Source organism: Homalodisca vitripennis, chromosome 2, assembly GCF_021130785.1.
Source record: "Homalodisca vitripennis isolate AUS2020 chromosome 2, UT_GWSS_2.1, whole genome shotgun sequence".
NCBI lineage: Eukaryota > Metazoa > Arthropoda > Insecta > Hemiptera > Cicadellidae > Homalodisca > Homalodisca vitripennis.
The window spans coordinates 194,603,002-194,629,100 of record NC_060208.1 but is presented as its reverse complement, the minus strand read 5'-3'; the positions used below and the strand labels follow the sequence as shown (position 1 = coordinate 194,629,100).

Below are 26,099 nucleotides of genomic sequence, written 5' to 3'. Positions count from 1 at the left end.
TCTGGTAATTTAGATATGTCAAAGAGCTTTCACTCTCGAGTTGTCCTTGTTACCACTGTAACTGGTCAGTGAGCATTTGACAAATCAAGAGAAGGGGTATGTTTGTCTACTGGCAGTCCAAACTGCTCCATTTACCTAGAATTAGTTTTGTTACATTTGAAAATCCCTCAATATAAATGAAATTAAACAGAATATTTTTACATGTTTAGCAAAGAATAGCGATGTTGTATTATGTTATTGCAAAAATGTTTTTGCTCGTTTTGTAAGTTTACTAAAAAAAATATATTTCAGACTTACATTGATATTATACGACAGATATAGGCTAGTAAAATAGTTTCTAATGTCATAGAATGTTTAAAACCTATATAATATTTCAGTACACTGAAATGGTAGTAAATAAATTAGCTCAATTACATTAAATAATACTTATGATTTTTTTTAAAGTCCCTCAACCATATTCCCAACAATTTAATATCTACATTGTTCCCTACTCTTTTTAAATTCATAATTTCCTTGAACTGAGTATTTACATATTTTTCACCGATAAAATGGATGATATTATACTATGCTGTGCGTACCATAGAAGTTTAAGAAAGCTGTGCAAAACCGTGAAAAAAGCTCATTTAACTTTTATTTGTACTTTCATTAAAATGGCAGATATGAATCTTACGATTGATTTCATCAGTGATAACTTACACAAACCATATTGCATTCGAAGCGTCGAATTAGCTGCTGTAACGGATCAGCACTACTTTTAAGTTATATTAAAGCCCTTTTAAAATCAACGTTAAAGATTAAAAAAATTATTATTCGAACAGTTAATTTTGTGAAACCAGGATCTAGAGTCCATGTATTACATAAATTATTCTTCATTATTATTAAACTTTATATAAACAACAATTGATAAAATTACTTATTAAACAATTCTCTATTTTCATAAAAAACTTTTTTATCTGGGGGAGACTATTTTATTATCGAATGGTATTTTAAAAGGAAAATATAAATTATTTATTACAAACTCTTAAAATATAGTCGCACGTAAAAATAATGTTTATAACCCCTTTGTGTAGTCCGGTATATGCGGTTTAATTTCGATAGATATTATTTTTCCTAATTAGTTTCTACATACTACTCTACATATTATGATATTAAGTTTCCAGACAGACGCGATCATGCCAAGAACATATCTGGATTTTATAAACTTGCTAAAGAACTGACAGCGCTACTAAGTAACATTGCAAGGGAAGCGCTCGTTCTTTGTTGTATCTCTAGTGGTTTGCTTTCAACTTTACTGAAGTGCTGCACTGTTAATAATGTTGTATGTTTTAGCCACTCCAGCAGATGTTAAGATAGCTTCACACAAAGAGGTATCCTTTTCAATATTTGACAAGTCACGTAAGGTCTCAAAGTAAACTCATTTAATGTTTAATTTTCGTAAGGTATCTCGAAATTCTATGTTTAATCTAGGAAATTTATATAATCGATAGTGACCTTTTAGTTTACGTCTAACTGTTTCAAGAATTAATTGGTTTCTTAGTTTAAACCTTAATATCAGTAATACAAGATATGAATAACACTACGTTTTGAGAACAGCAGTCTGATCTTTACTTTAGCTGGATAACTAACGTAACACAATCTAGGTTAAAATGAATGTAATACCAAAATGTTGTGACACGAATAAGTTAGAAAACTCAAAAAAGTTGTCATTTAACTTTATGCACAAATTCACAAAACCGTATAAAAACAGAGGGATGTGTTTTGGTGTTAGTTATGTCCCAGAAAAATATACCGGATCTTAAATCCCGAAACGTAGTGTTGCTAATTACCTGTAACACAGAACCATGAAAAAGGTTTGCAAAAGTTCCCTATGTTCCGTTAATTTAGGGAATATCGACTAGGGTTCAGTAAATAGGTGACTTTAATGGGTAGAAATGTCTATCACAATCGATTAGTTTATAAGCTGTACAACTTAATGATTCGACTCCCGGTTTAGATTTATATTATTTGGATTTCGAAATGTTTAATAAAATATAATTTGTTGAATAATTATGAAACATTTTTACGATTTAATGCAGTAAATGTAAAATTAGTGATAATAATAAATTTCTGTAATATCCTCTATTAGGTCTAGAGGTCTACAAACTCCTTTAATTTTTCAGCGCTTTTAAATTAAATTTATATTCATCTATTAAAATTAACCCAATTTTAATGTTTTTGAGACATTTTTGTTTTGTGTATAGTGATGCTTAGCCAGATAAAAAATATAATTTGTCAGAATATACATTAAAATTTTACATCATGTAACACGTATTCTATATCATAAGTTGCATTAAGTTCTATGTAGAGGTTTAACTGATTATTTATTTTCATAAAACTGCCCTTGATTCTTTACTTATACTTTTATGTTGAAAGTTTTTATCCGACATATTTCCATACTTATAAAGTTACCAGTATTATTGTATATCATTGTTCTTGTAGTATTTAATATCATTTAGGCCAGTGAAAGCTTTGTTTTTATTACATAAAACGCTTAGTTTTCCCATTATACTCCTCCTACTTTATGTATAATCAAGCATTTATACTCTCGTATCTTTAGTTCTATAGTTTTAAAAGCACAATTTATAAGTTTCTGCCTCGAAAAGTAAATCTGCTTGATCACCTTTCCTAGAGAAGCTAATCACCTGGAACTGTGTGCTACTATATAGTCTCTAACTCCTAGCATTTTCAACATTCTTCCTGTCATCCAAAGTAAAATATTGATCGCTGGATATTCAAAATTATAGTCACATGAAATACTGCCATTTAAGGATGAAACTTTGTATCAGGATTTGATAAATCGTTATGTACTGGTGTATATTTCCAGTTGTAAAATCATTGCGCGAAAAGGTTGGAAGGGATAAAATTCCATTACGATATATCTATGATTTATTGCTGATGTGACATAATTCAAATCAGCAGCCGAAAACGGCGCAAGAACAATATTCCGCTTACTGTGGTAATTAATCACGAACCAGCAATTACTATTCACGAGTTTAAGCCAAACATTTAAACTCGGTCATAGAATTACTATGCTGGTTCGTGATTGATTCGAAATAGTTATTTATTATCTTTTAAGGATAAATGCATACTTTTCAAATCCGTTTTACTTGTTAAATACTTGTAATCTTTTTGTACCTGAATTGAGAGTTTTACTTCTTGTATATCTTATGTTCTTTAGGATTTTTTACAGATTTGTAATGAAATTGATCTTTAAACGAGTTCAGTGGATGTTGTATATTGTTATAGATTGATGTTGGTGTTAGACCACATTAATAAATCCGTACGGTTATTGCATGTTTGGATTTTGACCCTATAACTGAAAAATAATATCATATTTTTATAAATATTATCAGTTAATGTAATTGCTGTCTCATAGTTATATTTGTAAATTGTATAACATGTAAAATATGCGATTACTTAGTTATTTCAGTACATTAGTTTGGCTTGCAACGAAACAAAAGATAAATGTAAATGTCAATTGAATGGAGGATTTGTAATTGTATGAAAATTATTGTTTCGGTGAGAATTTATTTATATCCGGTACTTTCTTTTGTTTTGTGTTATTTTAGTTGACTTGACACGTCATCTCAGTTACTCATATTAAAAATATGATGTTAATAATATCTAAGACTTTGATAATAATTCAAATCTAACTTTAAACGGAGGATAATTATTCGGTGAATTATTTATTTTCTATTTTGTCAGAAACTATATAAAACTTGTTATCAGTAAACAATGACACAATGAGTACTCAGTTAAAAATTTCAATATGAAATTTTCTTGACGTATGACTATAACTTTAGTACTTTTATAAAAAATTAAAAAAAATATTATATTTGGCTTATAAGAATAAGGCCTTTATGTAGAACGAAAATGTGATATTCTTTTACTCTCAAACTTCTAATACTAGTAAAAATTGTATCATAATTTTTATAATGAACTGTTTAAGTAGATACTGAGGAAGCAAAACATTTGAGATTGACCTTAAACCGAACATAAGTAATATTTCAGTAAGTATATATTTGACTTGATCGAGAGTAGTTTAATAAAATCTGAGGAAAGTTATAGCAGAAATGAAAAAATCAGGTAGAATATTACCACTTTCATTCTGTAAGTATATTACTATTTTCTTAAAAATATTTGAACCTTTAAGGTTATACCATCAATTACAAATTCAACGATTTTAAAATATAAGTTCATGTTAAATACACACAAACCTCATTTTACTGTGTTACATATCTTTCGAAATCTTTTTATAATTATGTAGTAAAATATCTATTAAAACTAATGACAGTTTAAAATCATGGAGTAGACAGAGATTCTGCCGGTAAAATACTATCTAAAATATGCAATATAAGGAAAATATATATAATATAAAATAAAAGACCGAAAATAATTACTGAAATGCAAGTTCCAAAATATTTTTTTATAGTCGTTTGTTTTTCATTTGTATTTTAACGCTACAAGAATAATAATAAACCACAGAAAAATAAAATTTGTCTCGACTGAATTCAAAAATGCTTCCAATTAACTTTATTAATTAGCAACAGCCTGTATAAAATGTTATAAAAGAAAGAAATAGTGTAATACTTGAACAAACTGTACTTGAAAAATTGTATAAAAAAGGAAATATTTTTAATTTGTTTAAACATTGTAGTGCTTTTAGTTTAATTAACAAACCTTTAGTTTTTGCTTTTAAGGAACACTCTAATGCCTTAAAAATAAGTAATAAACTACAAGTAATGAAAAATATATCACATTTTATTAAAATCATACTATGAAATATATATATTTTATTTGAGGCATGTGCATACTTATTATATTAGATGAAGTAAACCTCCAACATTGCAAGTCAGAGATTACATTATACGTGTTATCATACGACAGTAATAATCGCTCTGGTAAACTAAACTGTTCAACTCGGCGATATTAGTTTGAGGTTGTGGTTATTAAACCCCGAGGCAAAATACGCCTCAGCCGTTAACTTTACGTTATACCCGAGTAAGCAGTTTATTTCGCCGATGGATACGTTTAGACAGAGTTTATCTTTTGTTTCAGCAGCGCAAGCAGAATATAAACTACTCGCGTATCTCTTGTTATTGCAGTGACCCATTTGTAAACAAATCCTGCGCGCACTTGTTTTTCTACGAAACAAGTATTAACTGCACTACACTTCAGATTCTTTACGATATGCGTTACATATCCGCCTTTAATATATATACGATGATTATAACGCAATATACGAGTAGCTTCGTAGTAAATCGATCTAGATCATGAATTTGTGACTCTAAGTAATGGTACATAACATCTGCGCTTATCATGAGATTTGTTTACAAGATGTAAACATACTCTATGACAAAGACGTCTTAAGTAAGTTTAAATTTTTCACGTTAACTTACTTAATGAAATCCTAAAATAGTGATATTTTGAAAATTTGCTTATATTAACATCGAAGTGTTAATTCACAGAATTATTGCTATTTCGCATGCCAGTACAATATTACATTTCCCACATTACGTCCTCTCGAGTTCACCAAATACATGTGAAAAGTTTTAGCAAAATCAAAGTTTAATGTTGTAATTAAAAACTATTTTGCTTTACAAACCCTTGTATTAAATTATTTAATAAGAGCGTCTTAAGAATAACAAATTTTAACTTTCATCGTAAAAAATTAATATTTATTTGTATTTTGCATTAAATTTAGAAATAATGGTAGCAACAACTTAGCAGCGGTTTAGAAAATAGCTTAATATAAAATTATTTTGAAATTAATTATTTATTGTTAAAGAAAACTGCAACGAAACAATCATACGTCACCCACTGCGCCCAGACAAGCTCGGCCAGGCCGCAGAGGCTCGAACCGGCTCGCAATGTGCCTGACTCACATGGCACCAGCACAGAGGCCGAATACGCCAGGACTGACGGGGTGCAGTGGGCGGATGTCGATTTGATTGGTGTATTTCGACTTTACAAAATGGCCGGACCGTGCCGGGCTGGGTTGATCTGGTCGCAGTAGGTGCCTGGCTTAAAATTCGTATGCAGACAAGGCGGGTATATTTAGAGGAAAAAAATACTTGTTGACAGTTGTAATCACAATTCGAAATTTTAAAAACCTTAGTTCCTCAGTCCTTCACGTTCTTGGCCTTCATCCTCTCTTAGTCTGAAATCCAAAAATTCGTAAATATAATTTTGAGGTACCAAATGTCTTATTGGTATGTTTTTACATAAGATCTATAGGTTTAGATCTAACAGCATATATCAGCCTATCGACAATAGAATAAGCATTGTGAATGAGTTAATTCTATATTTGCATACAATTAGCATTCGACGTTTGAAACCTTTTTGTCACTTTTAATTTAATCATTGCTTATTGTTATAATTCTTTTTATGTCTTTTATAAATGAAGGAAATTTTTGTGTTTGATGTTCTCAAAAGTGGCTTCAAATAATTATTTATTTTAAATATAATTATAACGAAATATAACCTATTGAGAATCGTAAATATAAGTTCACGGAGCCCATAGTGTCTCGTCATCAGGCCCATAATTCTTTTTTTTATTCAGGTATTTTTTATACATATATTTAAGTATCTAATGTAACTAGTCTAAACCATAATCGTTGCGGTACTTTTATGTGTTATTAATGTAATGCAATGTCAAAAAATATTCATTTGCAAAAAAAATACTTTCGCACATTCAAACATTTATTTTTGGTAAATTGATAATCCATTTGTACATGTTCGTATTCCATAAAAGTTTATTATTTATGTATAATTAAGATGTTATTGTTTCCCAAAATTGTCGTGCTTTATTGTAATTTGATTTAAGAATATCATACAGAATCTATGAATCTATATACCACTTACACACTTGTTAAATGGCACTGCGTCAGCGAAGCCTTATCAATGATCAAATTAACTTCTATGGTGTACGAAACTCGATGGGATTTGTCGAATTGCAAGTGAACATATTTATATTGGTCTTTGTGTAACATCGATGACAACTAAAAAAGTATTTAAATTAAGTACTATCTTATGGTATTTCATCATGTGACCTTATAACTCATTTGTTCTCAATAAATGAGCTATAGTTTACACATTTTTCATAAAAACTCAGTAAATTCTATTACAAGAAACATGTGTTAAAAAATCCAATTATATTTAAAATCGAGACAAGTTTGAAATTAAATTTTTATAAAAGATAGAGTGAAGCAAATTGGAAATGTTTCAAATACGATTTACATCACATGCATCACTCCGTCAAATCCTGTATCAAATGTATGTTGAAATTAAACCTCGATGTGTGAATACTTGGAATGTAAATGGTTTCCAATATATACAGAGTGTATGTGGAGAATGACGTTTGCCCGTGGCATGTGGTTTGCACACCAAAGCACCTCTAAAAAATATACGCTCGTAAATGTGAGTCACAGCTGTATTGACGGAAAGTATATTTAACAGTACAAAAGCGTTGAATTACAATCTAATTCAACTTTAAGTGACTCCTCAAATCATAATAAATCATTTATATACAGTCCTTAAAAAGTAAATTTGGATTTTTGCCAATATAAATATTTTTATTGATTTTTAATATTCTTTTTTACTATTCAACTGACAAAATTGCCTAAATGCATTGCGTTTTCTATAATTATTTACTCTTTATAAACTTTTTCTCCGGTTTTAACGGAATGATATTATTAAAAAAATATAACGATAATTTTACTTTACCATGCTTTAATATCTTTATATTCCTTGTGCTACGTTCATAAATACATTGATAACATAAGGGCATCAGCTTATATCTAGTCAGGGATGATATTAAAGTTTTAATTCCTAATTCCTAAAGTTCATAAAATCCGTCCATGTAGTTTAATGTGCAACTGAACACTTCCGGTTTCATCATTGGAACCTATAGGAATTTGAGACGATTCTAAAGCATTCCTAAAATAGAGATTGTATTTGGGAGGAATCAAGACCTCTCTTAATATAAAATCACGTGTTATTTGCTGTGCGTTATTAAAGCCTACCACGCTTGGGACTGCAAAGTTTCCCCTTTCTGTTTCTTTATTTGTCTGTCTGCACGATATGTTGTAAACTACCTTACTTAAAAAGTTAAAATTGTGTACGAAACTTAATTCATATTGGAGGAACACTGAGTTTGATGAAGATCCATGTCCCTCCATGGTGTTCGGCGTAGCGTTATAAAATAATTTTACAATGGTATTTATGGGTAACTATTAACCTTGATGGCAACGCTTAAATTACATAATAAATAATTCTATAACAAGCTGAGTAGAACCATATGAAATTTAATACATTACAGATTAACACATGCATATTATTTATAACGTAAAGAGAAAAAAACTTAAGCCGATGCCAAGGTTTAACTTTAGCGAATTATTGTGTTGACGTACCCTCTCTAAATCACCTGGACTTTTATTTTTTGTAAACCCTGCTATTAAACTTAATTCATTGAACGAAATTGTCGCAAACTATGTCTCGATAAAGATTATCTGCAGAATTATCATTTTGCATAACGTGACTTAAAACTTAAATTTAACACACATTTCTGTTTTATGTTTAACAATACAATTTATCTAAGCGTCTTTGAAGACTTTTACTTAGTATGCTAGACACAACTTGTTCTTTATCTGTAATTTTAATCTAAAGATTTATAATCTGTATAATGTCTGCCTCGCTATCTGACTACTGGACATCTAAAAAAAGTTAACTATATGCTTGAAGTTATACATGAATTCTTAGAGAACATTGTTGTGTGGATAGCATTGATTATGAAACTATAATCAATATTGAAAATTGTCCATTACGCTAAACCCTGATTGCAACTATTGTTTATATAGCAAGTGAAGACGCTACCATATAGTATAAAAAGTCAAATATAATTAAAAATTGCTTTAAATACTATATGCAAAAATACACAGTTATTATTTTGAATAAATTTATGCAAAATACTTATGATTATATTTTTAGTCTTAGGTGCATACGTAGGTCTCATATATAATGCAGTAAATTATACTAAAATAACTAATTTTTTATTACCAATACTTACCTAAACATATCCTTTAAACGTTGTCAAAATTAACATCAATATTAGATTCGCTATATTCAAATGGTAGACATTATGAAAATAAAATCTCAACTGTTATGACTATGTTACGTTTAAACGTACTATTTATTTCGATATAAATGAGGGATTGTTGGTGGAATTTTGTTTTAATGTTAGAAATTCTGGAAGGATAGTTGGGAAAATACTAACAGAGCACGTATTACTTATTAATTCTGCAAATAGCGGAAGCTCCACGAAGCAAAAACTGACTATCAACTACTCGTATTTCAGCTTTACTAGCAAAACTGTACACTCGAATAAATATATGATGAAACATATTTGTAGTTATTCTTGTTTTTGTCTGTAGCTGGTCTTTGTGATTGTTCGTTTTTGTGGTTCCCGTACTAACCCAATTATTATCAATTTGTTAGTCCAACGTCAAGTTCTGGTGGTGTTACAGCCACGATGGGTCGACTTCCCGAGAGCTCTACGGAAGTGGCAGCATCTTTGAACGACCTAGAGGCCTCTTTCCCTCCCGCCCTTCCGCCAAGGTTCGTCACGGACAACTCCAGCGTGGTCACCGCTCAGACCGGCAGCACCGCTCTTGTGCCCTGCGTCATTCACAACATCGGCGATGGAATGGTAAGTAACGTATTTCTGCTAGTTATATAAATATTAATAGTAGGGTCCATAAATTTAACAAACTTCACAGATTAGTGACAACGACTGAAGATAATACTATTGAATTGGTAATAAAGTTTCAAGACATTTTTTCTATGAAATTACGTAAATCCTTCAAATTGTTTTATTATTAAACCAGTTTTTTATTGTCATAAACATTTCTTATATAATATTATGTAGGGTAATTCTAACTTGTTTTCGATCTAAATACACGAATATATTCAATAAAGCACGTGAAACTGTCAAAACCGATACTATCTTTATATAGAATGTACAATTTTACATAAAATGATGAAATTTTTTGAGAAAACCTTAGTACTATCCAGACATTTTTTTAACTATTAAAAGTTTTCACATATTTCATGTTTATATTTTGTGTGTATCATTTATACAATTTAGCGTACAGGAGTCTAAAAAGGGTATCATATAAATGTTTTTGTGAATGAGGGTTGAATCATGTAAATGTGTCGTTATAAGGTAGTGAAATGTCTTTAGATATCGTGGATACGGAGGAAGGACTACCACCTGCTCACAGTCGGGCTGACGACGTACACGGGAGACGAGAGGTACCAGGCCATTCATGTCCAGAACTCCGAGGTAGGTCTGGCGATAAGTTAGTTTATTGTCTCGTCGATACAGTACAATCGTGCGGTTGAAGTGGTAATGAAATGTGAATCAAAATAGTTTATTTTATCTTACACTGTCACTTTAAAAGTTATTTGTCAATATTTATAACTGTTTAATATATGAGCACAAAAGTGTGTAATAGAAAATATCCATAGGTTTTTAAACACGTCGTGACATTTACTAAACTATTTAATAGAACTTCCTACAAATAATAATGAAAAACAAAACAATTTAATTAGTTAATCATATTAATCATGTAATAATTAACCATTAATAATAATATTACTAGAAATATGCCAGACTTGTTTGTCCGGTAAGTTTAAAAAACATATGAAGTAAATTTATCCAATTTATTTAAGTAAATAGTTTTAGTTTTAAAAATTAATATAATAAGGTTAAAAACTTTATAGTTCAGTGCATGTATTGTAGATATGAGTATGAACACGTCAAAGATTTTTCAAGAATGTTTTATAAACCATTATCTCTCAACTGGGATAATAAAGACTATGATAAGGGACTTAACCCCTAAAACTTACGTTATCTTAAAAACTTACGTGATTTGCAATTTAGGAAGAAGTTGAAGTCATCCTCTTTTCTTCGCGTGTAAAAAACTAAAAAAGTTAAAGGTTAGGTGTAGGAATTAAATGGTTTCAAATGCCTCTATAACTTTTTTGAAGCGATTCATTTAGAAAATTAACCATGATTCTTGACACATATTGACAGAACAAAACTCTGAAATGTTGTGTTTCTATATACATTACTATAATCTTATATATTTATAAGAGTGTTCATGAATCTATAATTTGTTGTGTAAAATGTAATTTAAAAAAAATTTTCCTCTAGGACTGGACGCTGCAGATAAAGTTTGTGCAGCAGCGAGACGCGGGGCTCTACGAGTGCCAAGTGTCTTCACATCCACCAATCAGTATATTTATAGAACTTAAAGTTGTTGGTACGTATTGACATTACCGTAATTTAATTGAATGTAAAACTTCACAGTAATATGAACAGAATATATAAAATTTTATACAGACAAATAGACGGACATTAGAGGAAACTTATTTAATCCTTATACCCTGAATTCAATCGATTTCTTTAAAGTTATATCGGAAAATGCTCCTATATTCCAGTCTCTATGATTTTCCTATCAATCTTTATCACACAGAAGGGCAGATTGAAAGACCGTCAGTGAGATGTATTATCATTTCCCTATTACCTCCAAAATGAAAATAAGTTTTTCGGACCTATTCCAGGATTCAAGTCTCTAGGACCTTACTATCGAGAGGTATTGCACAGGCAGGTAAACAGACAGGTTGACACAGACTGACTGTACCAAATTTAATACCGATCTTCCTTTGATCAAGAGGTTACCATTTACTACGATTCAAATATCTAGGAACTTTCTATTGGGGTTTTCAAAAAGGCGGAATGACAGAAATACAGGCGGACCGAGAAAGACTCGGTTTCACTAAGGCGCTAATTCTTATTAGGGCTTTACTAAAATAGCGTCGCTGTCGAAACTTTAGATATTGTAATACAAGTTTAAAATCCAAAAGTTAAAATGTATTCGCATTTTTTATGAAAAAAATACTGAGGCTCCAATGTACATTTTACAAATAAATATGACCCTTTAGCTCTATACATGTAATAAATAAAAATGAAATTACGTACACTGATTAATAAGCTAACAAAAGCAATTTTTTATTACTGTTTTATTTGCTCAGTGGCGAATTTAAGATGTATAGGTAATTAGGATTACATTAGTGAAGTATATTCCTGAATTTCACATTATGGAATACTCTTATGATTACAAAAATATTACTAAAGCTGCATAGTTATTCCGTAAATGAACAATTTCAAATGATTTATAAAAATCCCGATTTACAGAGGCTAGAGCAGAAATCTCTGGACCGTCTGAGAAGTACCTGAAGTTGGGCAGTTTGCTGCGGCTGGTGTGCACGCTGAAGCAGAGTCCCGAGCCTCCAGTGTACGTGTTCTGGTACCACAACAACCGCATGGTCAACTATGACAACGACCGGGGCATCAACGTGACGTCAGAGCTGGCGGCTAAAACGAGTTCCCTCGTTATAGCGTCGGCCACCAGAGACCACTCGGGCAACTACTCTTGTGTGCCCAACAACGCTCAGCCGGCGAGTACTGTCGTTCACATACTCAACGGTACCTAACTTCATCATATTATCTAATATTATCATAACTGTAGCAATCATATAGTCCTTGGAGAGCATTGGAGTATTCAGAAAAAACTAATCATCAGAGACAACTGGAGCTACTACTCTTGTGTGCCCAACAACGCTCAGCCGGCGAGTATTGTCGTTAACATACTCAACGCTAACTAACTTCATCATATTATCTAAAATTATTATAACGGTAGCAATAATATAGTCCTTGGAGAGCACTGGAGTATTCAAAAAACACTAATCATTAGATACAACTCGGGCAACTACGCTTGTGCGCCTAACAACGCTCAGCCTGCGAGTATTGTCGATCACATACTCAACGGTAATTAACCTCATCATATGTTTGAATATAATTATAAATGTAGCAATCCAAGTAATCCAGTTGTAAATATAGAAAGCTGTAGTCTGTGCTGAGTAGCGTAGTATTCATAATTATATCACGGGAAATATTCACATGATTTGGAATCTATCTCCAGGTTGTGGATTCTGTGTTATTTAAACATTAATTCCTTTGATTCTGGACCGTTACTAATGTAATCAATTACGAAAATTGATAAGTGACCTTTAAAATTGAGATCAAATGGAGATATACCAATTTATATATTCATCGTGTAAATGATATTGGTTTAATTGGTTAAAACTTCATCAGTGAATTCAACACTAGAAAATAACTAAACCATAATCTCTCAAACACATACCTAAACTTTAACGAAATTAGTTATCATAATTGACAATTAACATGAACGAATATAAAAGTATCTTCTGATTAAAATTTTTTACTTTAAAGTGACATATTTCCTTTTTAAATCTTGATAATATTATCAATACGAAAGGGATTTTGTTTTGTTTTTTTGTGCATCTTGATTCATAAAGTTCAAACATATTATTTGAATGGACCTGGAAATCTAATCAGCTGTTCTGTGTAAACTTTACTTTATGACATCGCATATATGAACACACGCACACACCACACACACATACTAGTACTTACTATTTACTTATAAAACTAATATTGGTTTTATAAGTAAATTCTTGATAGGTAATAAAGGCAAAATTGAATATGGAAAGACTAGATAAAATTATAAAAAATATATCAGTTTTCATATATTTTCTTGATGTAGGCAATAAGGAAAACTCAGCATTTGAGTCAGGAGTATAATTCATTCGAACCAGAAATACTCATACACGTGCTAGGCTTATGAAATTGTGTGCAAAACAGCGGGTAACTTCTGATAAGAGTATATATCGTACACAAAACTGGGTAAATAAACAGGCTTATACTAATAAATAAATATGGCTACTTAAAGTGAATTAATACTATTAAACAGAATAATATTCTTTGTTCCTAAAATATACGTTGGACGTTATCCCTCGTATTCTTTGAAGTATATTCCTATCAAGACCTGCAGACAAACTATGGAGAAAGCAGTATAAATATTTGGGTTATAAGTCAGTTATAGATCCACTCCAACAAATATGTTGTGTTCGTACATCACATATTTGCCTGTTCCTTGCAAACGACTCTGAGCAAATAGTGGTTTTTAGACGTGAACACTTTGAGAGCAAAATCAACAAGTTAAGGTCTTTGAAGCTGCATTTATAAGATAAGTATCTGTTCAGTTAAGAACAGACGAACGCAGACAGTGATGTTCTGAATCTCAAGTATCTTATTAAAAATGCACATACGAGATTAAAATATTTACTCACGGTCATTATTGCAACATAAATTAATAAAGTTTAAACATGTTTTCTCAGCCCGTTCCCCCGATTTGTATTACGGAGAATGTAAGATAACGCTTTTTTTTATACCTGATGAATTGGGTTAATCTTTTAAATAAAATATTTAATAAAATACCAGACTGATAAACAGAAATGGAGAGAAGTTTTTGTTGAGTAAAGTTAATTGTAAGTTAATTGTAGCACTTGTTTTGAGTTGCCTATACACTGTCGGAATGACCATGCCTTTGGAATAATTAAAAATGAAACATTTATTACAATAATTTTTAAAACAATACCATACGTATTATTTGTAATATCCAAAACTGATATAAAATCACTACTTTAAAATGAGATCAACAGTTCCATGTTATAAAATCATAAATGTTTAAATCTTCATACTAAATACTTGGTCACATTTACTATATTTAACATTTAAATGTATTAATAAATATTTGTATACGACATGTAAACTTATCATAACTATAAATCTTCATCGCATAGTTGGAAACTATTGAAAAACAACCTTATTATCTACTGTAAAATACTTTATGAAACCTGTTGAGAAACATAAGAAGGCAGATACATAATTTGCTATAATGCATTCCACTACACTCTCAGAAATGCTGAGATCCTTTTAACCACAATGGTATTTCTTTTTTACTGGATCGCGCAGCAACATTTTTGTTTCGAAATGAAGTCTTTGTCACATCCCTTCAGTATATAATTACTATGAATAATAATTTTTCTATAAAGTACTTATGTCTTTATTGATTATGTTACAATTTTAAAAAAATGCTTAAAATATATTTTATTTTATAAATAATAAATTTGTAAATAGTATGGCCTGCATTCTTATACCATAATATATATGATACAAGCTTTTTAAAATATTCTCTGAATGCTATAAAAAAGAAATTAAAATTAGGTAATCCTTAAGGCAAAATTTGACGTCAAAAATAATTAAAACTTTTAATTCAGATCAAAGTTAGTTTAATAATGTAAAAAGTTAAAACTGACAATTACAACATAGGTTTTAAAAAATGCCAGATCTCAAAAATATTTCATTTTTGTATTCATTTAAATTAAAATATTTAAATTTAATTTAATAAATTCTTTTGTAATACACTTGATTAGTTAATTTACTAAATACACTTATAATTAGACAATAATTAAACCTAGCTCAAGGTAATTTAAATATAATTAACATAAAACACCCTCTAATACAATCTAATAATAATTAAATAATAGCTAGCTCTTATAGAACCTGAAAAAACAAATGAAATATAATAATTAAAACGTCTATGTCCTTAATGTCCTTAATTCTAAGCCATAATTCCATTAAAGATTTGAAAATTCCTGACATAATCTGTTAAAACAAGTGCAACCCTTGTTGCTAATTACACCATGTGAATACATTTATTTTTTATGTACGTTTTCTTGGGGGAAAAAAACTTTCGCGCCACGTCACGCATCACGCATGTTCTTTGTGTAACCGCTAGGGGCAGGACTATCACGTCAGTGCCTTGTTTCTTACTGCAGAATTGTTATTTCCTATTTCAGTTTTCATATACACATAATTTCGCTTTTAGAATATAATTACAATGAAAATGAAGTAATTATTCCGGAAATATATGATTGTAGTGAAAATTATACTGACCAATATATAGAAACTAATACAAAGGGTAATAATCAAAATGTATAAATAATTTATCATTTTAAGGTTTAGGAGTCATTGATAATTTGTGTAAATGAAATGGAATAATATTGAAAATTAAGTATAAATTAGTAGAAAGTATAACACGTTTTTATATTAAGTAATTTAGTGTTTCATATTACGAGTCTTCCTAAATAAAAACAAAAAAACCATTCAATAAATAGGAAATATAATTTTACAAGATACATAATCACAGCCCAGTTTAAGAAATAGTCACTTCTGTTGGTCAGTCTCGCAGTTGCCATTACAATTTCTTTATGGTAAAATAATATCTCATTTAAAAGTTTATCCAAAATATTACTTTTAAATCGTATTATAAATTATTTCAACGTAAAATAATATTTAAATTGGTATGAAATTAAAGATGAATGCGTAAAGTTAGCAATCATAGTCTTTCAGTAAATTTTAGTTTAAATTTTAAATTTATTTCCAAACTAATAATCCTTAATACTGCACAAAAATGTATCTATTAAATATACACTTTTTAGCTGATCTTTTCATAATATTACTTGCTTAAAATTCGAATTTTGCTAGGGTGCCAAGAAATTCTTCTACACTAAACCTTCTTCCTCCAGACTGCACTCACAGATTCCCACTGACCTATTCTGAATATACTATACTATCGTTACGATTTTAAATCCCCCAAACATTCCACTCGTGCAGCTGGAAAACGCGTCTTGGCTGCAGTAGTCCTCCGCGCAATTACAGCCCACTCCCTCACCCTCACAAAAATAACAATTTACAGCATTACGAAAAATTTATTGTGGTTTCTTATCGTCAAGGAACTAGGAATACTTTAAAGATTTTAATCAGGGAAATCAAATTCAGGGAGTAAGTGTAAAGTTCAGAATTTAGTTACAGTAGTTAAATCGCTGCACATTTATTCCTGCTACGATTTGATGCCACGCTCATCCATCTCGGAATGTACACTCAAACTTTAATCACAGTTAAAGCTATTTTTCGTTGATAATACTCCGCAAAATTCATGTTGACATTTTTACCTATTTAATTATTTTCCTGGTCCATCTTGTAATCAAGTACGTCTGCTCCAGAACTACAATAACACATTGTTCCCTATAAAATACAATAATTCTTATTATGTTATTAACTCCACTTATAGGGTTATTGTAATATTAAATAATTATAAAAATAAGAATCATTAATGTAATGAAAAGTAACTAAAACCCTTTAAAACCTTTTTTTATTGACATAAACCTGTTTCGGTTTTTAACCATCATCAGGGTACATTAAAATCTAAATAAATAATAAACAATTAGATATACACATGTGGACCTTTTAAACATATGATTAATTTAAATAAAACAGTTGTAATTTTTTATTAGTACTGTAATCTGTATTTAATATTGATTTTTTTTTTATTAAACACAAAAGAAGAATTACATATTTATCTAAATTATAATAAAAATCGTCATAATATTTTAAATAGCATTCTGAAAAATAAGACAAATCAAATTTTTGAAAAAATTAAAATATTAAATCCAGATTACTGATAAAAAATTACAACTGTGTCATTTAAATTTAACATATGTTTAAAAGGTCCACATGTGTATATATAATTGTTTATTATTTATTTATTTATTTAGAGTTTAATGTACACTGATGATGGTTAAAAACCGAAACACGTGTATGTCAATAAAAAGATTTTTCAAAGGGTTTTAGTTACTTTTCGTTACATTAATGATACTTATTTTTATAATTATTTAATATTACAATTATAAGTACTTTTATGCACTCTATTTCCAGTCCAATGTTCTTTTACCATAATTTATTTATAATATCATTTGTATAGAAAACAGTTGGTTCGTTACATGGGTTATTAATATCATTCCTATCATGATTAGCAAAAATATAATTAGGCCTTAGCCCTCACTGGTTCCATTGATTTCAATACTAAAATAATCATACTCAACCGCTGACAAGATAAGAAATAATCCTCAAACATAGGGGCTTCGCAAGCAATTTTTTACTATAGATGGACATTAAAATTATCCACCTTTTTGAGGTCGTGCAAGAGTTTTGACTTTTATAATTGGAACCAATATAAATATATACACATTTACAAGTAAATCTGTTAAGCCCAGTTATATATATATAAATCAAAAACATCAACCATTGTTTAATTTGCATTTATGAGGTGCCACAGATACCTAAGCAACATCCCACCAATATTTATTTAACAGTTTCTCGGACTGTAGACTTTACTATTGATTGAATTAAATAAACCAGGAAGAGGTCCAATTTTTGTTTCGACGGTTACTAAGAAATGGACATAAATAAATAATAGGATTGTCTCTAAGGATATCTATGTAATTTGTTTGAGTAGTTGATTATATTTTATCAGTTATATAGTTAAGTTGGCGAATTTTAAATCTTTTTTAATCTTATGACTATAAGTGAATACTAAGTATTGAATATAGTTTATAGTTAAGTAACCCAAAGCAGAAGGATTTTCTGTGAAGTAATGATTTGAGTAGGTTAAAAATACTCATAGGTGTCTAATATAATAATGATGAACTTTAATATTAGAGGTTCTCCTATAAATTGAAAAAACGCAAAGAAGGGCACGCATTTGGAAATAGCCGACGGGAAATCTGTTTCCCGTGACAATTGATGCAGGGTTTATTGTTAGAGAATCAAACGATATTGGAATGAAACACAGTAGAGATTAACAAAACTAATTAATTTAGTATTTAACCGCATTTAGGACATTTTTAGGAACCGCCTTAAGTAGTGTGTATCAAGTGACTCAGTTAATTGAAAATATTTTAATTCTTAGAACATTTATTATAATGGTTGAGGAGGTTTATTGTAATCTAATTTTATATTACCATTAAGTTAAAGTTTTAATTCCGAAATATATTTTGATTTCGTATAGTGGTTTCTATTCCTTACGTAAATCTTTTTATCACTTACTTAAATTAGTACTTAACGAGTAAGTAAGATGGTTGATTCCAACAAAGATCGCAGTTTGGTTGAAAGTAAGTACTAGTTGGTTTTACTGGAAATGCAAAATTGACAGAGGGATCCAAGGGCAATCCGGACATTAGGATATTATCATTTCTGTTAAACAACATCAGCTGGAACAATGAGGCCATTTGAAGAACTTGTTACAGGAGCAGCGCTCAAAGAATCCGTATCGTCCTAATAAAGTTGAAATTACCAGCGATAATCGAACAAGTTATCTTGACAATGGGGGGCAATTTTATCACGCGACTTGTTTTATCTTACCTTTGCCAATTTCGTAAACATGCATCGCTTAATGCATATTTATTTCAGTCTAATGTAAGTTATATTTTGTTGCATTCTAAAGTCATGTCATAATTTAAAATATTCATTTACTTCTTCCATCATTGTAACTAACGTTAAAGTATTACTATTAAGCACTTAACAGTTAATTTATCAATTTGGTGCATATTAATTTACTCTATTGTTAAAGACATTCTAGTTGTTGAAACGGTATATGTATGAAATACATTTTATATACATATATAAAATATTGAAGATTTTTATTTAGAAACTAATTAATAAATTTTATTTATCATTTTCCTAGTAATATATTTTTTATGCACCGGCAATATTTGTTTGTGTGTAGCCATTTATTAATTGATATCATGAAAAGCAATTTGAAGTTATTTAATGTTATTAAAAATTAAAGTACGAAATATTCTACATGATAAGTAATTAAGGAATTTAAGGATTTATTAAGGATATTATTCCCTAATTAATTACGATTTAACTGCTTATTTAGGAAAACAAAAATTTACGGTAAGCAAACATTCACATTTCATATTATTTTACTATAATTCATTTATATAATGTGAATACCAAATTGGACTACTAAGGTTATAATGATATTTATAGCCAATATATAATTCAGCTGATCCATAAAGAAGTGGTTGCAAAAACTATTAATTTTTAGAGTTAATATTTATAACGGTAGCTGAAAGACAAGTTAAGCCCCCTCATTTGTACGATCCTTTTCATTCATTAGTTTTTATGTTTCATGCTTAAAAAAACTACATTTCCTCATTTATGAGCCTATAATTTGCAATGATCTATGGGTGTGTCTAGGTGAGAACCCTGCTGCGATGCAGACTGGTGGGAGGGGTCTGTCATGGCTTCACTGCCCGTCGTTGTTGCTGCTGATTGCGTCTCTGGTAGCATCATCATCATCCCTGTCCAGCAGACCTTGTCTACTCATCACGACAGTGAAAGACCTCTAGTGTGTTTCAGAAAGCGAACGTTGTGTAGTTCTCAACGAAGTGTATCATATCTGACTAACTATTTTTACGGTACCGTTATTCAGTGCCGGTGTAAAGTCTTTAAGTTTGTTCCCCCTTAGACTGTTCCGGTTTAACAGTCTTGGAACGGCAAACTGAACATTTGTGGTTGTCTGTGATAACGAACAAAGTTTGGCTTATTGAAGTGGTTTCATGTTTGCTACCTATATAATGAGAGCATTTTACTATGTAAAAACAATTATTAACATATAATTAAGTAATTTGTATTCCATCAGGTATACTTTTTAAAATAGCTTGTGTTACAGAAAATCGTTTCTATTGTGTACTTTCTGTAGATAGTTAGGAATATTTTTTTTTACTAATACGTTTATTTAGTCTAAATTGAACATGGTATGTAAAATATTATATAAAACAAATGTTTCCCAATTATTTTTGTAAGTATGATACTAAAGCACACGCAAGCATACATGCTAAATGAAAGTATTATAAATGAATGAAATATTGTTGTTGTGTAAATAGAAAGTTATAATGGTTAGGTTTGTGTTTATTTGGTTATAAGTTTTGTGCTGGACGCAACATATCGTGTGAAAAAAGTATATATTCATTAATAATATATATTTATTAAATTTCACCATTTAAAACATCTCTATAACACAGAGAGTTAGTTAAGAAGAAACTCGGTTAAATAACTTAACTATTTTAATAAATTAAAATTACACAATTTATCTAAAGAAGAAATTTTAGTTAATATTAATCAACTTACCATGCCAATATTGTAACTTTGTAATGAAAATTATCGTTATAATAAAAACATTAATAAATGAAAATTTTTAAAGTTGTTAGTATGTAATATTTTTAGTTTATGGGCGTGTGAAAAGTTACTTTAATAAACTTAAAAATCCCTAGTCAAATTGATGTTTGTTGAAAACAACTCAACTCCGTAAAAAACCTTTATCAAATAACTATTATTTTTTTCAATACAGTTTTCTTTTCTATTACAATAGTTGTAGATAAGGCCGTTACGGGCTACGTGGTATAAATACATGTCAACTCTATTTATCACCATATTTGACAGGGTGTTCAATGTAATGTAAATATTCCCGAGCTTCGTTTACCAAACGAAATGCCTCATGTGCTCAATATATATGTATATTTATTTATGGGCAAATAGCATATTATTTCCTCATATGTTGTTCCCCTGTACATAAAATATATATGGCTCTTGTAAAATTTGTTTGTTATCTGTTACTATTTCATATAGATGTAAGCTTTATATTTTTTAATGCCTTTAACTAATTTTTAACCTTAGTTTGTAGCTCGTAGCTTTAAAATAAACTCACGATTAACATTGAAACATAACGCGAGTTATATTAACCTTGCATCCTGTTAGTAAATACAATAAATAAGCCACAGCACGTACCGCTTAACAGGCATCACTTAGATCACATACGAAATTTGAAGCCTATAGCTCATCAGGCTACTTATTGAGATAATAAATCTCAAGATAAACTATCATATGGTTGTACCCAGTTTACTTTAAAACCTATAAAATATTATAATTTTGCAGTTTCTTTGTTTCAATTATATAAAACCATTATTAAAATTGTTATTTGCGCCAAACACAGCTAAAATAAACAATCTGTAGTTCAGTTATTCTTTGAAATATCGTGCGGACACGTACAAACGGAAATTGAATTCACCAGCTCCTTTAGTGATTAATTTTACATTGGTGTTTTCAGTAACCGTTATGGCTACGAGATAATTGGCATGATTACATAATAAAAATCTGTTTCACCCGTTTAAATCATATGACATTTTAAAATTTGAGTTATTTAGTTGTGTACCGTGATGAAGTTAAGTGTAGACTTGAAATATTACATGCATCCTGAGTAAAGAGTTTTAAGCAACACATGGTGTGGGCTACTCATACTTTGTAAAATTGTATTTGAGATTTTTTTGTTTAATGTATTAATTAAAATCTGATTCAAAATAATTATGAAATACTTAACATACATAGGGATTACTTCCTGTAGTAGGGACCTATTATTATTGGGATCCCATGGGATTGGATATTAGGCACACTATTTCCGTCACACAAAAAAAAGGGAAGGTCAGTTATGTTCCAGCGTTAAATAACATAATGGGCAAGGGAAATGACTGCACTCTCTCATGTTTAGACCAGCAACAGCTATTAACATTTAAGGAAGTCCACCCACTCCAACGGTCATCTCCCTCAGGAGACTAGACCTATCGTTCACATTAGTACAATATCTCGATGTTTGCGGTTAGTTATATGCCACTGCTGAATGTTCATAGGGTTCTCCAGATATATGTGACTCATCGATTATTGCTGCATCCATAGTAGGTTCCACTGGAGGATGACCATCATCCAGAAGTCAACCTTACTTCTGGGGTTACGCCGACTTATGTAAGTAGAATAACTAAGATTAGTAACTAAAAGTCTATAACCCTATATTCCCACATATTGTTCTTGTATTGCTGTATACTTTAGTAATGTTATAAATGCAAAATAAAATTTTAATTGTTTATTTTTGCTCTCAGTATACAACCAGTAGTATTACAATTTACATATACATTATCGCGGTTCCTGGTATGAATATAGGCATATTTATATTTCTAAATTCCTTCCAGACTACACCTTCGTCTTTAAAGTAAAACAATATACCAACTTGATCTCGAAAGTTTTGAAATATTAATTGAGATGGTCTGTCAAATGTAATTAGCTTTTATGTGTAAATATTGTTTTGTGACAGCACACAATGCCATGTTTTATCAGAAAACATGGCTGGAATAATAAAATACAAAGTACAAAGTTTTTCAATTACAGACGATACTATTTAAATTTCGTATGTTTTTATTTTTTTCAATTCAACGATAAGTAAAAAATAAGTAAAGATCGTTTACCAAAGTATGAGTGCACAAAAGAAAATCCATAAATTTAATATCTATGATAGTAATACTGCCGAGAAATGACAGTTTCTGTATTTATTAATTTCGATCGGTTTATCCCTATTATTTAGCAATAAAAGAAACACATACAGCTTACCTTCTTAAGCATTTTATACATAGTCATATTGATTTCTATTATTCTTAACATCTTTTAAAAGACCGAACGAAATATATAAATTTAAATAGGTTTAAAACAATTTTTATACGCAAATATACCACCAAACTCAATTAATTACCAAATTTTCTTAAATAAAAACATTAAATACTATGTATTTATCGTTTCTATATATATATATATATATATATATATATATATATATATATATATATATATATATATATATCAAAGGTGAGAATAAATTACATCCAAACATTAGCTGTTGAAATTAATAAAGTAATGGATATTATATAACAATAGAGCTATAATTAGCGTACATGTAATGTTATTTAGAACAGCGAAAATCAGTTATTAATGACCATGAATATATTTTATTACACTATGTGACTATTGTATCAATACGCATAATTTACTAAAATTCTGTAGAGAGCTACTTTAAAAGTTCAGGGATGAAATGTAAATTAAAGGGTATAGTCAATCAAAGTTAAAACTAAGCCAGCATTAAATGTGAAAACTTCTTTCATTATAATAAGCTGTTGTAAGAATGAAAAGTGCAAAACATTAATTTTACTATCTTGAATAATACAGTAAGCAGTTGTAATAAGGACAAGTGTTAAGCGTTAATATTAGTATATTGAATAATACAATATTACTAATTTAAATATTGCAATGTTACTACGAAATACTATCTAGTGTATTAAACAAAACATAGCATTTATTATACTTGACCCATTTAGTAACACAGGTGTGTTATAACCCTATGTCAATAAGTTACCATTTCACTTAGTACAGTTGTCATTTTATGAGTTCTAAGACATTTAAACTTCATTAAGCACAGTGCTTGAAGAAGTTTTCCTGCATAATGAGACCCAAGTTTTTTTCCAGGTTCTTTGCCAATAACATTTGACCCTCTTTACCCGTTAAATTTTCATCTCATTTTTAAGTAACGTATTTATATATAATGCTTGTTAAAGTTAAGTTTCCTTAGAATTCTATGGAATTATTTTCATCGTAATAAATATGAAACAGTATTGTTAGAGTTTTTCTTTTTAAAGCAATCAAATTCAGTTCAACTAGATTCATGGTTACTACTCCAAGCATATAGCCACAAAGCTATTACTTTTTAATTCCTTGTATATTTAAACCTTGTTTTACTGAATCACAAACTAGGCTGACCTATCACATGAGAATGTCTCAAGCTGTAAGTATTAGTTGTGACCTTCACGTCTATTATGAGGTTAGAACAACAAATAGCACGGCTACACAAATAGCAAGCTCAGACAGTAAGTGTACAGTCATCCTACAATATGCGTTTCTTTTCGAATTTCAGTAATTTTCTTAATTTAAAATAATTCAAAAAATCTAAATCGTACTATACTGTTATTTATTTTATTTGAAACACTTTTGTTTTGGGATTACATCGTTCTTTGAATGAGTACAAATGTATTTCCTTACAAATTTTACTTTTTATTATTGTCTGTACTAAGGAAATATAATCCATTCTAATATATTTATATTCCTTTTGGAAATAGGTTCAAATTAGAGGAAACAAGAATATGACTGTTCATGTTTTTATCTTTCAGGTTCCAGAACCCTTCTTTGCAATAGCACTGATTAAAAAAAACAATAAAATAAAATTAAAACCCATTAAAGATCCGACCAAATGTTATTTTACATAAACAAATACCATAAAAAAAAGGTGCCCAATTAGTTGTATGCAAGATCAGTACAATTTAACACTCAAAACTTTAATTCAACTTTTAATTTGAAAAAGGAAAATAGAATTACCTTATGTTTTACCCGTATAACCATCTTGATTATACAATTTCCTCAATATTTCTTGCAATAATTTTTTTAGTACTCAGGTTAGGGTTTAATTCTAATTAGTTCGAGATAATTTTCCATTTTATTTTTAATGTGATAAATTACATATGCGGATGATGGTCCATCAAAATTTGTGTAAACAACATATGTAAACCAGATTAGCAATTCTATCTTTAAATTGAGTGGTTGCTTTTCCAGAATAATATTCAGAACAAAATAATCTACCTTTCAAAGTTACCTTTCATAGAGTATTATATTTCTGTTGCATCACTTTAAAGATATATAGAATCGATTACGATTATATAAATTCTGTATCATGGATTTTACAGGGAATTTATACATAGAATTTAGTGTTTTATATAACATGGGAAATAATATATCTTTGAAAGGAATAATAATATGGACGTTAAAACCTTTTGCTAATTTATCATCAGCCCACACGTGGAAGTCTTAATAGACTACCTACACTCTCCATATATAATGAGCATTATATTCCACCTATTCATTAAGGACGCAATGCATTATAAGGATGAAATCTTGAGCCTAAATTGTTTTATTTTATTGTGGTATTGTGAACCTTTATTCATTGTACGTTGAGGTGTTTTTGATTATACAGGATAGTTCATTTGTTATGAAGTAAAAATATTTTTATGAGATATAGTACATCACTGCTTAGACTGGTTCGTCATTAGAGATAACTATTTCATATGTGGCCGTCATCTAAATCTTTAACTGAAGACGTTTAGATATTTTACTTTCACAACACTGATGATAGAGTAAGTTTCAAAGTTCGCTTGCAAATTTAATTGTAAAACTTTCAAATTTTCAGACACTACAAAATCTTCATATCTTTATATGTTACAAAACAAAATTCCATAAGCAT

The 26,099-nt window shown here is 29.6% G+C and overlaps 1 protein-coding gene across 1 annotated transcript in view; it reads left to right on the top strand.

Moving 5' to 3' along the window:
- The window catches only part of LOC124353387 (zwei Ig domain protein zig-8-like), a 73,980-nt gene extending 52,322 nt beyond the window's left edge, over window positions 1–21,658 (top strand). The window contains exons 2-6 of the mRNA XM_046803230.1: window positions 9,564–9,745; window positions 10,280–10,381; window positions 11,255–11,363; window positions 12,299–12,589; window positions 20,135–21,658. Of these exons, the coding sequence (XP_046659186.1) occupies window positions 9,564–9,745; window positions 10,280–10,381; window positions 11,255–11,363; window positions 12,299–12,589; window positions 20,135–20,286 (836 nt within the window). The 3' untranslated portion in view covers window positions 20,287–21,658. The remainder of the gene's footprint in view (window positions 1–9,563; window positions 9,746–10,279; window positions 10,382–11,254; window positions 11,364–12,298; window positions 12,590–20,134) is intronic.
- Window positions 21,659–26,099: the final 4,441 nt, after the last annotated feature.